General features: G+C 42.9%; 1 protein-coding gene across 1 annotated transcript in view; it reads right to left on the bottom strand.

The window, feature by feature from the left end:
• The window catches only part of osbpl10a (oxysterol binding protein-like 10a), a 100,273-nt gene that overhangs the window by 1,652 nt on the left and 82,955 nt on the right, over nt 1-15,666 (bottom strand). Inside the window, exons 8-12 of the mRNA XM_026155847.1 lie at nt 12,709-12,858; nt 11,821-12,319; nt 6,303-6,489; nt 4,580-4,762; nt 4,336-4,489 (exon numbers count right to left, since the gene is read on the bottom strand). Of these exons, the coding sequence (XP_026011632.1) occupies nt 4,336-4,489; nt 4,580-4,762; nt 6,303-6,489; nt 11,821-12,319; nt 12,709-12,858 (1,173 nt within the window). The remainder of the gene's footprint in view (nt 1-4,335; nt 4,490-4,579; nt 4,763-6,302; nt 6,490-11,820; nt 12,320-12,708; nt 12,859-15,666) is intronic.

Raw genomic sequence — 15,666 nt, 5'->3', positions numbered from 1 at the left:
GTCTTCTTGATAAAGCTAGTCAGCTGATGATTGAAGCACAAAGTGCTCTAAAATCTGTGTTGATTCTGGAAAAACAGAGCGAACCAACCACCACCAACACCAGCAGATCACATGACAACTGCAGAAACTTCACTCTGGAGCTTGGATTCGGTGACTTCCTCTCTTCCTCCAGACTCCATGACTTTGATTTCCAATTAAAAGCAAAATTGACTTTCATCTGAAAACTTGGATCCTCATCTCTGAGAGACGCACAGTATTTGTACAGTTTGAACTGCAATGTATTCAAACTAGAAAATTCTCATAATCTGAGATAATGATTCAGTTTTTCATGTGCTGTAAGAAATAATCAGTCAATTATATATAAAAGGATGTTTCACTTCATATGGAACAAAATGTATCGTTTGGAAGTAAAAAGCAAAAAGAAAAGATGATTTTTTTTTTTTTTGCACATACACTTGTACTAGTTTTCTCTACAGGTGGTTGTGGCTCAGGAGGTAGAGCAGGTCATCTCTTCCAGTATGAATGCTAAAGTATTCTTGTGCAAGATACTGAACCCAGAGTTGCTTCTGATGTGTTTATATGTAATTGTGCATGAATGTTAGATAGAAAACACTTAGATGTAGAAAAAAAACTGCTTGTGTGCCTGAGTCATAGTGTATAACGTGCTTTACATAAGAACCAGTCCATTTCTGTAAGGTAGACAGCTCTTCCCGCTCCACCACAACCACCCACACATGCAGGGCCTTGGAGTAGGGGTATGTCACCAGGGTGCAGAGGAGGCTACCCCCCCCCTCTGTCCCCTTCTGGCTGCCTCTGCCTCAATTTTATCCCACAACTTAGACATTCACATTACTCACACTCTCATTACACATACATATAGGATCTTGGGGGTGGGCACGATGCACGGAGTCCAAAGTACCATCAGGGTGTACACCCCACCCCTGGCATCGTTGCCCACCTCTCAATTTTAAATACACGTAGACATTGAGGGCTAGCAGGAGGGACCATGCGCTTACCTGCTGCTCTCTGGCAGGTAGCTCCAAGCCCTCCTGGGTTTTAAATGCACCTTAGAACACACATGCATCAACACTACAATGAGCGGGTGGAGGGAGGTTTGGAGTCTTCTCTCACCCCCATTCTCTGCGACCCGCTGGAGCGGGGGGGCTAGGAGGAGGAGTTGGCCGTCCGACTGCGGTCTGGAGTGTGGGGCCTCCCTGCTGCTGCGGAGTCGGGGCGGTCTGCCTCTCCCCACCGCAGGGAAAAGGGTAACACCACCTGGGTCTGGGTGCAGTTCCCCCCTCCAGGGGCAAGGGTACCTAGACCCGGTTTGTAGAGTACGCTTGGGGAGTGTGATCGTGTGTACAGCGTCTCTTTATGTCTGTCTCCACGTTGGTTGAGTGTGGAGTAAGTGCATATGAGAGCATGAGGGTGGGAATGGATGTTTGTATCTGTGTGTGCCTGTATGTCTGTGTCTATATGTCAGGTTGGGTGTCAGGCGCCACCTCTCTGGGGACATCTCAGGCCCTCCAAGGTTTGGAGGCCTATCTCCCCCTACCACCACTTCCCCTGCCAGTGGCGGACTCCCTCAGGTGTCGGTGCGTTGGTGGTTCTTTGTGTCCGGGGATGGGCGTCCAGGTACACACCGGCTCACTCCTTGGCGGCCGCTTATCGGGGCCTGGAGCCTGGGGCTCGCTCGGGCCACTTCGGAGGTGGGGTGCCCCCGGCCTCTCGGCCTGGGGCTCGGTCACTCAGGCGCGGCTGGCTGCCGGCGGAGCTCACGGGCGCGTCACTGCAACTCCCCCTGGCTTCTGCTCCGCGGCTGCTGAGTGAGCCCTCATCTGGGACTCTCCTCAGCTCTTTCTGGGACAGTGGCGCAGCTGCCCCTCTGTTGGTCTTCCTTGGTCTCTTGTGTTCTGGGGGCCTCTGGATGTCTGGAGTTTTGATCTCCTCCATACCTGCTTCATGCCCTGGAGGACGGGGCTGTGGCCCCCCCACACCCTCTAGCAGATTATTACATGAAGGAACCTTTTAAAAAACAAAAAACAAGCGCGTCCATGCTCACAGGTGTACACACGGGTGATCACACCCACAAACTACACCCTTTTTGGCTCCTACCTCAAAGCACACTGTGTTCTGTTGATCTTATGTGCTGCACAATAATGTTTAACATTTAGTATTTACTGTCATATTCCCATATATCATTGTGATGTTGTTTATTCTATTACTCTTGTTCTCTTCTGCTTGTTTTCTTTTTTCTTTCTCAGCAGGTGATCCAGGTGATCATTTTTTTCTTCTCTGCCCGTTCTGTTGGTTTTTGTCTTTTGCCCTTCTCCCCCGTCCCTCTTCTCAGCTGTTTCTCTTTCCCTCTTTCTTTCTCCCCTTCTTTCCCCCAGTCAAGTCTGTCCCGTATTCAGTAAGTGAAAATAAAATAAACAATAAAAGGTGAATCAAATGGATCATTACGGCAAGGCTGGGATGGTCAATTTGGTAAAGTAAATCCGTTGGGCATCTTTCTTTGCCTTTAGACAACAATTCTGATGGCAAAAGAGCCAAACGGGACAGGCCAAAAAAAAAAAAAAAAAAAAAAAAAAAAAAAGGTAGACAGCAATATAGTGGAAGCAAAGGTGATTAAAGCAGAACGACTTTGCGTGTTCTTCACGAGTTCTCTTTTAGTCGGTTGCCACTGCAGAAGCAAGAACTAAACCTAACATTTAGTTTGTGACCCAAAAATGTATCACCACAAAAACAGCACACAGTATAATCACACAGTTACAAGCGCTGTGTGTGCTAGTGATGGGATTTCCGGCTCTTTTTAGAGATCCGGCTCTTTCGGTTCGGCTCACTAAAAAGAGCCGGCTCTTTCGGCTCCGAACCGGCTCTTCAGGTTGTTTTGTTGCTTTAATTTATTTATTATTAACAATAATATAAAATTATGCACAAAAGGAATTACTAACGTAAAAACAAGTGGTTTTATTTATATATGTTTATATATAAATATATGCGGTGGCCCCTAGAGACAAAACACGTATAAACTCCAAAACACATTTCTAGCATGAACTGAACTTCCAAAGCAGAGCTACTAGATCACTTAAATCACACAATTGAAAGCATGTGTGTATTGTTTGTGTATTTATACACAGGCACTCATATATATATTCAAATAATTTAAAAAAAAGTTCATTTACCTGTTATTACCACACACCAAATCCGGTCGTTGGTACTTGCTGGCTTGTGTAGCCACAAGATAACAAAGGCTCAACACTGTGCCCAGCATCCTGGAGCACTTCTGTTGTCTTTTGTACGTGTTTTGAGTTTTTATGTGCTTCTGAGCTTTTATATGCTTCTGAGTTTTTACGTGCTTCGGAGTTTGTACGTGTTTTTACGTGTTTTGGAGTTTTTACGTGTTTTGGAGTTTGTACGTGTTTTTACGTGTTTTGGAGTTTGTACATGCTTCAGAGTTCGTACGTGATTTGAAGTTTGTATGTGCTTTGTCTCTAGGGGCCACCGTAAATATACTTTGATTTATTCACTCCACATAAAATGTAATAAATAAATCATATAATACAAAAATCAACTATTCACATTTCAAGTTTTAACTATTTAAATTTTCAGCTTTTTCCTTTCACAAATTTAAAGTGAAAAGAACACAAAACACTGCAAACCACAACACAATTAAATATAAATTATAATATGAAAACTAAAAGAACATGCATATTCTCTGTCATATGGACCTGCATGAATAAACTTTCTCAATCCTTTATCATCTGCAACCGAAAATAGTTGTGGATGATTACTATACCTTTCTAATGTTGTTGTCCCTGCCTCTCTTTCTCTCTCTCTGGCTCTGTTCCTGTGCTACTGAGTGTAACTACCGCCCCTCCCCCCTCTGCCCAGCGTAAAGCACAAGGCTCGCGTGCAGAGTGAAGCGGAAAAAAAGTGCGAGAGAGAGGCTGAGAGAAAGAAAAAAAAAAAAAAAAAAACCCACGTGACGGCTCGCGATAAGGAGCCGGCTCGCGTCGTTCACGTCAAAGAGCCGGCTCTAAGAGCCATTTCGTTCGCGAACGACCCATCACTAGTGTGTGCTACTAATGAGGAAAAGGGGAGAGGCGTTACCTCGAGTTAAAAATAAAGCTTACTTCTGAAACAATCAGCAAGGCTCAAAATTCTTTTGCTTGTCAGGGCGACTAAATAATGCAAAGATTTTCACTCAGATTTCACAGTAAATGAAGCGCACTATTTATTAAATATAGTATTATGCCGTTCAGTGGGATATACTTTGAAATAGGAATGTTTACAAACTAGAGCTCAGACTGAATCTTATTGCTCTTGCAGTACCTCTTTAGTGAAGTATTTGGGCATCCAGGGTTTGTTATCAGCTGCTCTCTGCCTCTCCTCCCCTCTCTGACACTCCTCCAGTCTGTGTTTGTGCTCCGTGGCCTCGTCGATGTTCCCTTCCTTCAGCGACTTGGTGACGTTTTGCCACAACCGCCTATAAGCCAAAACACATTTAAAACCGTGTCGGAGGGCAAATGAGTGTGAAACGCTCCCAAAATGCTCACTGAACTCTGCTGCCTTTCACCTGGATTCTGTCCTCGCCTGTTTCTCCACCGGCCGCAGCTTCTTCTTGGTGACGGGAAGTTTGGTCGTGTCGATCACTTTGGTTTCCCCGCTGCTGTACGTGAACTCCAGCGTGCCGTTCCACTCTCCCTGTGCTTTGCACACGATGGTGTTGGTCGGGTTGTGCTTGACCTCTGCTGTCACCCTATGGCAGCAAGACAGAGACCGTTGTTGTTGTTGTTAAGTTAAAAGCAGCCTTTAGCAAGCAGATAGTTAAGATATATACATGCACTTAAAATCAATTAATGGGTGTTTGGGCTGTTTGTCTTCTCTGGGCTGTCAAAGCCACATCTGCCATCATTACTCTGCTCCCTGTGCTTTGAATCCCAGTGCTGCTCTTCTAGTTTGACTTTCAGACTCCCAATCTCCACCTCATTTGTTTGCTCAAAGCCTTATCCAATTCTCCACCTGCTTCATCTCCAACACTGCCAACATCTAGATTGCATGGATTGTCACCTACTACTTACTCTGCTCTGCCATTATTCAGTTTCATCAGAGTTTAATCGCCAAATAGTTCCTTTATTGAAGCAGTTTTACTAAAACTACCTTCCATACTGTGCTTACACTGTGACATCCATCTGTTGACTAAATTTAAGGAAACACGGTGAGCTTGAGCTCAAGGTGGCTCGGAATGAAACGTCTCTCAGTCCATCCACAGGAGCCTAAGGGGTCACTGAGTTGTTTGATTATGAAAACGATGTAAGTAACACGCTACGGCATTTACCATTACTGGATCTGAAGTCTACTAAATGCCTGTGGAAGATTTTGGACCAGTGTTGGGTCGCACTCTCCACCACCACTGTCAGAAAATGGTCACAAAATTTAAATGGTCGCCTGTCTTTACTTAGTCGCTAAATCACATTACTCCAATCATTTTTCAGGAAGTTGTGACTTATTTGTTTGGCTTAATCAGGAAGACAAAAAGAGCAAAGCTCTCCATATTATTTGGTTCAAGTAATAAATGATTTTCTTGAAAAAGTTATGCAACAAGCAATGCTTGGATCCGTAGGCTCTTCCTCAAGCAATCCCTATCATCTGTTGACCAACAGGGTGAACTGAAGTGCCATCCAGAGCCTGTAAAGAGAACAATGCAGGAGGAAGACATAGAGGGTCCTCTCACCATAGACATCCCAGCCACAGACTCTTAACTCTCTTGGTACTGAGCAGAAGCATTCAAACTGCATACAACAGGTTCAGGGAGAGCATCCACCTGCCACACCTGGATTGTTCTTATGAAACTTCCTGGTTCACACTGATGATGCCACATTGACAGCATAAGTGTGCTCAATACATCAACTTTATGCAAGCATCTACTCAGTGTGTGGGAAACATTGTTTTCTCTTAACGGTGAAGAAGAGTTCTGGTGCGACAGATAGTTAATGTTCTTTATGACCAAATTATTGGCAAACATTTCCTGTATTTTCTTTGCTTAAATCAGCTAAAATGTTTCATTTTATAAAATAACTCACAAATACTGAAACGTTAAGACAGAAGCATAAGCTGTGAAATCCACTGCATGCATGAACTACTACTGTTGGTGACATAATCTGTCATATGTAAGAGTCTGATAACCTCACAGATGAATTATTTCGCTTCCTCTGCCTTCCCTGAAGTGAACAAGAACCAGCCGTCCTTAAACTGAATCACATGTATGAAGAAGCTATCGCAGAGGGGGGAATACTCACCGATGTACCTTCCCTCCGTAGAAAGGCTTTGTGTGGAAGGTCACTGTGGCCGAGTAGCCGCTCTTGACACAGTTGATGGAGACTTTGCCCCCCAGCTCCACCCAGGGCACAGTGAGGATGGAGCGGGCGTAGGCACAGGGCAATGTGAAGACGTACTCCTCGTCGTGCTCGAGGAGATAAAGGACTCCTACGGGGAGAAAGAGACGGAGCTCTTAAAGTCAGTCCGACAGGATATGATGAGAGCAGCTACAAGAATTTTTTTTTTTTTTTTTTTTTTTTTTGAAGCTCATTGTGAGAATGAATTGTTTGAGTAATCCAAGAGTGTGAACACCATTTTCCAAGAAGTTTAAATCAGGTGAGGAATGCCAGCACAGTTGATTTGCCTGCACACCATCCGTCTTTGTCTGAAAACACAATCAGCTGTCAAAGTAATTAAATGCGTGGGCTTCGTATATGGATACTAAGCCAGCTATGTGCCCGTCACTGACTGAGCATTTTTCGCTTATGAAACACAGAAGGCAGCCTGGAGACTTAAACAGCAGATACAGACATTAGACACTGTTTAAAAACTTTACACTTACATCAAACGTGCACACATGTAGGGGTGCAACACTTTCTTTTTTTAACAAATATGGATTCAGATGTGTTTTCAGTTCAAGCTTTATCCGAAAGATCTTTAAAGCTGATATATTTATTGTTAAAGTTGTAGATGATTATATAGAACATAGCCAAAGGTTTCTAGCCATGAGGGCAGCTTATTGGCGAGTTACCCCTTTCAAGTGTCAGGCAGTCCTAAACTTTTTCTACGACAGCTATGAGATAATATGTCCCTAATACAGTCTCAGGTGGGTGGGCGCCGCCTTCTGATAAAACCTGTTTGAGGGACAGCCAATCACGGGGAGGGCTGCCTTAAAGACAGCTTGGTTCAGACGGGTCACATAAATAAGATATTAACGGCATAATAGGACATTTAGATGGGAATTATTTTTTGAATTGTGAATCATGCAAAGCCATTCTAATATAGTCTAAGACAATAAAAAGGAGCTGAACCAAAACCACTCAAGATGATGTCTGATTCCAACAGATGTGTCACAGTGCATTTCAGAACAGATCCATGAGCAGCTTCCAGCTCTGGATTGCACAGGAACAACAAAAATCATCAAATTTACCAAATAAAAGATAAAAAGCAGACTGCATGATCTGCTTTTGAGATGCTCAAGATAGTCAGAAGTTTACATACAGTCATCCTAGGCATGGTAGTCATTGTGATTTTGGGCTTGCAATGATTTGTTTGACAGCACTCCTTGGACTGACCAATACTAAGGACAATGGTAAAGTCCAAGGAACTCAGTGAAGATCTGAGAACTGTAGATTTTAACAGGTTGGAGCTATTAGACCCATTTCTAAACTGCAGATTCAAAGGTGATCAGTTTAAACACACAAGTCGGCCATAAAGTGGAAACTGCTGAAACACTAGCATCACTGTGACAGTGAAGCAGGTTTTACATCGCCTCCGTACTAAGAGGATGTAGACCAAGAAAGAAGCCCCTGCTACAAAATCAACACCTTGAAGCTTGACTGAAATTTCCAGCTGCGCACTTGGACAAGCCAAATGCTTTCTGGAGAAAAGTTTTATGGTCAGATGACACAAAGATTCAGTAATTTGGCCACAGTAACGAGGTCTGTTTGGAGAAGTAAAGGCGAGGCTTTCAAACCTAAGAACACTGTACCAGCTGTCAAGCATGGAGGTGGTAGCATCATGCTCTGGGGGCTGTTTTGCTGCTAGTGGTGCTGGTACAGTCAACAAAGTGGATGGAATAATAAAGAACAACCCAAATGAACAGTTGAAACTTAAACACAGTTATAACAGGAAAATGATCCTAAATATACATCAAACTGGTTTTGAAACTGATAAAAAAAAAAAACGTTAACAGTTGCTGGTTTGGCTTTCTTAAAGCTCTGACCTCAACCCAATTGAACATTTGGACTAGACTTAAAAGCTGCGTCTGTGCCAGGAATTAATCAATTGAATTGAATTTTAAATTTTGCCAAACAGAGTGATCAAACACCGGAATTATGGGATATATATAGTTTGAACCTGTATTAATTTGCAATTATAAAAGCTATTAGCTACACTGGAGAATGTTTAGCAAAATAGAAACCAGTTTATCTCTTTGGGCTCCTTGTTTGTGTTTCAGTCTCTCAGGAATCCCCATAAAGAAAAGCTATTGTGCTTCTAATAATCTACTCACCAACATCATGTGTGTCATCAGTGTACAAGGAGATTTAGTTAGATCAAGTTTTCCCATGCCCCTCTCATGACCACGAACAATTTTCAGCTCTACCATCATAACCTCGTGTTTGCAAGAGGTCACTTGTTTAGCTGTTTCACTGCAAGATGCCTTCAGGGGAAAAAACTGCATGCGGTCCTATTGTGAGCACATAATGACACAGAGTGAGAGAAACCAGCGACGGGAGTGCCAGGCTTAACCAAGTACTGCTGAAAGAACTGTCTGTATGGTAAATGAGTAAACTCGTGGTGGTGGAGTTATTCAGAGCTCATTTAGAGCAAATAAAAGTAGCAACCACAAAATATAAGAAATGAATTCCTCCTCCAAGGGGCTCAAGTGACGAAGCTTTTCATTTACGAGTCAAACACATAGAAAAACTATTAGAGAGATGCAAATACTTCAGCATTATTCTTACATTAGGGCACATTTTGAGTAAAAATGCTTTGGTGCTTTAGACAATTAAATATGAAGATCAATACCACGTATATATAAACTGGGTTATTTAGAAAAGTGCAACACAAACAAAAATCTGTACTGATTCATCTGAACCTTTAACTGACAGAAGTACATAAAAGTATTTAAAAATATAATTGTAACTGTATTTTTTAAAATTATACAAATTTAGAATTTGATGGCTTCAAAAACATTCAACAAGCTGGGACAGACCTATGATGGATGTTTCCTCCAATTAGGAAACGCTGCTGGTTGCCCATTTATTGCATTGACTTTTTGTTTTACATTTTTTCTGACCGACAAAATGTTCACTTAACAAACTGGTCACTCGGCTGTCATGAGCCAATTCCATAAGTTTCCATTTAAAAAATAATCATGGTCCAACTTTGAGCAACAATCAGAGTCTGTCTGCAACAACAGACTCGACTCAACTGGATGTCCTGAAGCAACAACATCAGTATTTGTGGAGTAATTTCTGTTTCCAATACGATTCTGCCTGGACTCTGAATGTGAATAGTTAATGTGAATTTCTGCGAACAGTTAATCTCCATATTATCACAAACAGTTTGCATGCACTGTATCTGAACCTGACCTCATTCAATCACACCTGATAGCAGACTGACCCCGACTTTTTCTTTGACCATTTTTGCACTAAAGTCACTGTGAAGACTGCAACTAACTGCAAGTGGTTGCAATCCTGATTCCAGTCTTCAAAGCAATCATTTCAAGGGCAACAAGACTGCATACTTGTCATACTACCTTGGGTCGTTCTGTGGTTTTCCCTAGTGCACAGATGTCGAACTGCAGGCCTCAAGGGCCGGTGTCCTGCAGGTTTTAGATGTGTCCTTGATCCAACACAGCTCATTTAAAGGCTAAGTTACGTCCCCAACATGCCTAGAAGTTCTCCAGAGGCCAGGTGTGTTGACCCGGGGTATTATATAAAACTTGCAGGACGCCGGCCCTTGAGGCCTGGAGTTCGACACCCCTGCTAGTGTGATTGTAGCATTAAGCAAGTTAATTGGTAGCAGGTGAAGTATCATGCACATTTCAGCAGGACAATGTCTTCATGGCTACAAAGACACAACTTCACAGACAGAGTGAGCGTTTGACCTGCTGCCAGTCCAAATCCATCTCCTGTTGAAAAAGTACAGCACTTCATAAAAAGGAGAATCACACAACAGTGACCAGGACTGCTGAGGTGAGTTGAGGCATTACAGCAAGCAAGACAAAATTTCCAGCTGCAAAACTACAACATAATATCCTCAGTACCAAAGCGATTAAAAGGTTTTATTAAAAGGAAGGCTGATGTAATCCATCAGTAAACATGCCATGTGTGTTGCAGCTGTCAAATCCTGACATCTTGTACATTTCCAAGTGCAATTAACTACTCAAAGTCTTTTCTTTGTATTTCTGTCACTTAAATAAAGGTTCAAGTGATATTATAGATTATTTCAGTGATTTTTTTTCTTCTTAGAAAATAACCCAACTTTTCAAGAAATAGGATTTATACTTGTTTAATCCAAGGCTTACACTACAGTCAGCAAAACCCTTACGTAGCACTTATATAAAAGTGTTAATGATGGCCACAATATTAAAAAACAAACAAGCAATTTCATGTTAATTATATACATATTAATATATTTTCAATAACTGTCACTCTCCTGAGTACTGAAGTCCATTATCAGTCAAGTAATGAGATAACATCCTGAGCACGTTTTCAACTAATCATGTAAAGGTTCTAAAGATGCTTTTGCATGTCATAGATTAAAGCAAAGAACTTCAGTTAATCCAGATGTGGCACATCAGTGTATAAAAAGGTTTATTATTCTTTTTTTCTATCCTACACGACCTCTAGGAGGCTCCATACATTGAGATCCAGGTCAAACCGAAATCTAGCATCTCGTGTAGCTTTCAGGCTGCATCAGCTGCCGTTTCTTATTCTGCTGCTGACTCACTGCCAATCAGTATCAGTGCCTCTTTATAAAACTACAGTATCAGCTGCTGTCAGGAAAGACGCCACTGCAAAAAATAAATCCACCAATCAATGGATCCTGGGGTGACGGTCATCGTGTTCTCTGACGGCAGCATCAGCCTCCGCGCATGACAACGAACTGCTGCATCACAACCTGGTGGCAGGTGGTCAGTTTATGTATCCGGATTTAGTTGATTGGGCCCAAGGACTTCCTGTATCTCGGCTCAGGGTGACTCATCCCTGACAGCTTACTGTACACGATGTAACAGTACCAGCAGAGAGGTCTGGGCTATTGATTGCCACAGGAGGGATCTTATAGTCCTCACACAGACAGTGGCAGGCAGTTTTGGTGAGACACACCGTTTAGAGACTTTCTACATAGCCTGTAGATGCTAGAAGGTGAGCTACACTAAATGAGGGATTGTTCTTTATTAAAGGGGAACTATTTTTCTCACTTGTGGCTGCATAGCATATTCTTGACCCTGCCAGAGTAGATTTACATGATTCACAGTTCAAAATTATGCTTATTTATCTTATGCAGGTGCATAACACTGTTCATCTGCTAACAAGCCGTTTTTCTCCTCTCCCTTTAAGACAGCTTTCTTCTGATTGGCTGCCCCTTGCAAACAGAAGCTATCAAGAACAGGTGCATGTGGCTGTGCTTACAGCTAGAGCTGTATGCATTAATAAAAATAAAGTAAAGATCAAAACAAAATGCATGAATGCAGGAGACTGATTGTTTTCTGTGATAACTTTTTTTTGACCCACAGTATTTTAGAAGGTTTGTGGTAGACTGGCTCACCTTCTCCCACCATGGACACTCCTATAGACATGCCCATGAACTTGCTCTTGGTCCACACGTGGGCGTTGACACACATCCTCCGTTCCCGGCACTCGCAATAAAACCCGGACACAGGGGGATGATGGGACACCTGCTCGGCCACAAAACGCACTCTGTAGCAGCTTCCCGGTGAGTCCTCGTCCTGCTGTGTGTTGTTGGGGCCTCTGCTTGGCTCCCGAGCCGACCCCGGGTTCGATCTGTCCAAAGGCTTGACTTTGTCCCGAGGAACTTCCCAGGAACAGTGGAAGGTCTCCCCCAACACGGGGTTGTAGGGTTTCTTTGCCACGGCACCTTTCCGCCCCTCGTGGAAGGCAGTCAGGTAATACTCCACAAAGCGGACTATTCGGTCCTCAGCTGTGGCCCCCGCTGTTATTGACAGGAACATGTCGGGGTGCGCCATGAAGTTAGCGTACATTTCCAGCAGTGATCGCTTTTCCAGAATGAAAGTAGGCAGCACCACCTAGGAAAGCAACGCAAAGGAAAGATAGACACTTTGTGACACATTTTATTTCAGTCAGTGCTGCTAAAATCAAACTTCATAGCCAAGAACTTTTTGGTAACTTGACTTTCTTCTGCCTTTCCATTTGCATCCATGAAAGGCCCAAGGCGAAGAAAGCAGCTGTGGTAGAAAGATGCCAAATTACAGAACCTAGCTGACGTCAATGACAACAAATATGATGCTAATTAACTCAGACACCGCATTAAAGAAGAAAGAATAGATGTAAAGATGAGTTACAGTTGCAGGAGGAACTTAGGAGGGTTTAGTACATGACTTTGAGGCCTGGCTGAACTAATTCTCATAAGTAAGGATGCCATCTCTCTTATAGAGTCAGTGTTTCTGTGTCATACCCGTGTGAGATCCATTCCCAGTTTGAGCTGCGAGAGCAGGTGGAGAATGATGCTCCGCTGGTCATCCAGGACGCCCAGGTCCTCCTCTTCGTTGTCCTCCGTATCCGTCACCTCCTCACTGGGGCTGACGTCTTCCAGCCCTGGGTGCTGCTGTGAAAACAAGAGGGAAAAGAAAATTGGCCCAGGTGGACTGCTTGCACAAAATCCAACATATTAATTATATTTTTTCTTCATCTTTTATGTCGGAATCACACATATTTTCACATCTTGAGAACTCAAAAAAAAATGCAACAAACTAAGAAGTCAATCAAAAGCTAACACCAAAAGATGGTGCACATTCGGGACTTTAGTCATGCTTAGTATTCCACAGTCACAGACACAATGGTGCTCGCTCTGGCACCTGTCCTCTGAAAAGGCCAAGAGGAGGAAGATAAAGTCATTTTCTTCCCCCACCATTCAACTGTCAATACCAATGATAAGGTCACGCATCTCATTTAGAGGCCAAGACAGGACCTGTTAGAGAAGCAACCTATCGGGACACAGCCAATTACCAATTATCACCAGTCATTCGGTTCATTTTCACTGTGGCCCATTCATGTCCTTTCAGCCTTTCAAGGCACTTTGAGTGTTTTAAATGGCAACAGGAGCTCTGAATTTCTCTGAGTGCGCCGACTGGCCTCTTGTTTGGACTCAAGAGCCTCGAGCTCTGACCTTCACTACGTCTGCAATGGTGAGAAGTTGTGTCCTTCGTTTGTGTCCCACCATTCAACTACAAACACATCCAGTCGAGGTTAAAGAGGAGCTCGTGCCTTTGATATCTCCTGCAGCAACTTGGGGCAGAAAAGAAGATGGGAAAGAAAAAAGAAAGAGGTTGATGTATAATGCAGAAAGTGCTCTCGAGGCTGCAGGCAACAACAACTCTCTGCACGCCCCTCTGCTCTTTATCCTCCATTTCCATCTGTGACTCTATGCAATAACATTTACAGATACATACAGTACGTGTCTTCTTTCCTACTTTAGATTATTTTAGTGAAGACGCTGCAGGAAAAAAGCCAAAAACAGGCAGGAATACTGAGGGAAGTCTGATCTGAAACTCCAGGCAGTGTAATTGCACACAGGGCTCCTGCAGAGAGCTGGGAGAAGCAGAAGAATACCAGAGTGTTCCAGGACCCGAGTGCCTGCTTGTCACCTGAATATTTTATTCCATGGGTGCACGCCAAAATATCCACATGCACACACAGACTACACGCTCCCTGCACCAAAACATTTTTGCACAAAAGACACCAGCGCACACAGGAGGGAGCATGCATGAGCACACATGTACAGGAGTCCCAAGGGCTGCCTGGTTCTCGCAGCAGAGTGATATATATAGAAATGAAAAGGAGGGGAGGATGGTAGGAGGAGGTCTGTTATGATTTCAGTGGTTCTAACTAATTAAAGAGGTTCCTGACAGCAACAGGAAATTACTGCTGAGGAGGTCAGAGCATCTCTCCAGAAAACCCTCGAGTGGATATATCGGTGGACTCGGTGGCTGGCATTAACTCAGACTTCTTAATGCAGTCCAACTCGTCCAAAAGTGGATCATAATGTGCCTCAAATAGGAAATAACTGCAAAGTGTGTTCAGATTTATGGCTCCATCGAAGCGAGAGAGGGAGAGGACAAGAGCAAGTACACTATTAAAAGGTTTCAGCTCCGTTCCTCCCGCTACCATCACACATTGTAGCAGAAAATCCATCATTTTAATAAGTTCTTCTATAGTCATGTTTAAAATCACGTATATGCCCCTCTTGCTCTCATGTAGTGCTTCCTGTCGCATTTTTTACCCTTTTAACCGCCCACTGTTCCTACCATAGTCCCTAACAATTACACATGTTGTGAACATTTAACATACACACAGACAAAGCTCAAATTTTCAAAGTCAAGCAGTTTCTCCCAAACTCATCTCATACAGTGTTGTATGAGATTCCTTTAAAGTGGTGAAGTAAGTATTCAGATCACCAAATTACACTTTATGTGCTTATAAAGAACAACAGAATCAGCTGTATCTGCAAAATGGTAGGTTATCTAATAATTAATCATCCAGATTTGATCTATATTTAGCAAAAATAACTTTAGTATATAATTTAACTAGTGGCTAGATATGACAAATAAATGGAGTGGAGTATAGTTCAATATTTTCCTCCAAAAATGCAATGCTTATATTCCACCATGTTCTTCATAAATGCAATATAAAGAGGATGCGAGAGATTTTTCAGATGAAACACAAAAAAATGTCAGCTTATAGCAGACCAATAAGGCATTAATACATATCTATTAACAATTAGTTACAGAATTAAGCATGTCAGATGTATTAATGAGAGTCTAAGAGTGTATTTTGCACTTCACAAACAATCTCAGCAACTTTAACAGATGCAGAAAATGTTTACCACACGAATAAACCCCGACGGCTGATTTGTTCTATAATTTATGAAGTCAACAAAGGCGCTCAGTGTTGGAGGAAAACTCACTGCCTCCCACATCAGACCAGCAATGTTCACTGCCAAAATGCACAAACTTGTGCACACTGTGTACCCCCCTCCCCAGGCTGCATATACACTTACTCACCCCATAACCAAAACAGAGAAAAAAAGATAATCAGCACACGATGCAAGGGTGCATGCACACACAAATATCAGCTCAGAAACACTTACACTGCATTGTTGTGCAGCTACAGGCTTGACCTGCATAAGACTGGATCTCATCTCCAAAAAGAAGAAAAGAAACGGATAGGCTGGCCTCAGGTAAACGATCCAGTGGAAGGAGGGAAATTAAATTTTCTTGCTCCAAAAGCAGGACGGCCACAGCACGGCACTTCAGCCGGATCAAAATCCAATTTAAGAGATGTTCTCTTGGTGGAAACTGGATCTAAATTTGGATCTTTTGAGGTGATTAAAGCTCGAAGTGTCTTCTCCCACATG

The sequence above is a fragment of the Astatotilapia calliptera genome, chromosome 22 (assembly GCF_900246225.1).
Source record: "Astatotilapia calliptera chromosome 22, fAstCal1.2, whole genome shotgun sequence".
In the NCBI taxonomy this organism is placed as follows: Eukaryota; Metazoa; Chordata; class Actinopteri; order Cichliformes; family Cichlidae; genus Astatotilapia; species Astatotilapia calliptera.
This window is presented reverse-complemented; position numbering and strand designations above follow the sequence as displayed.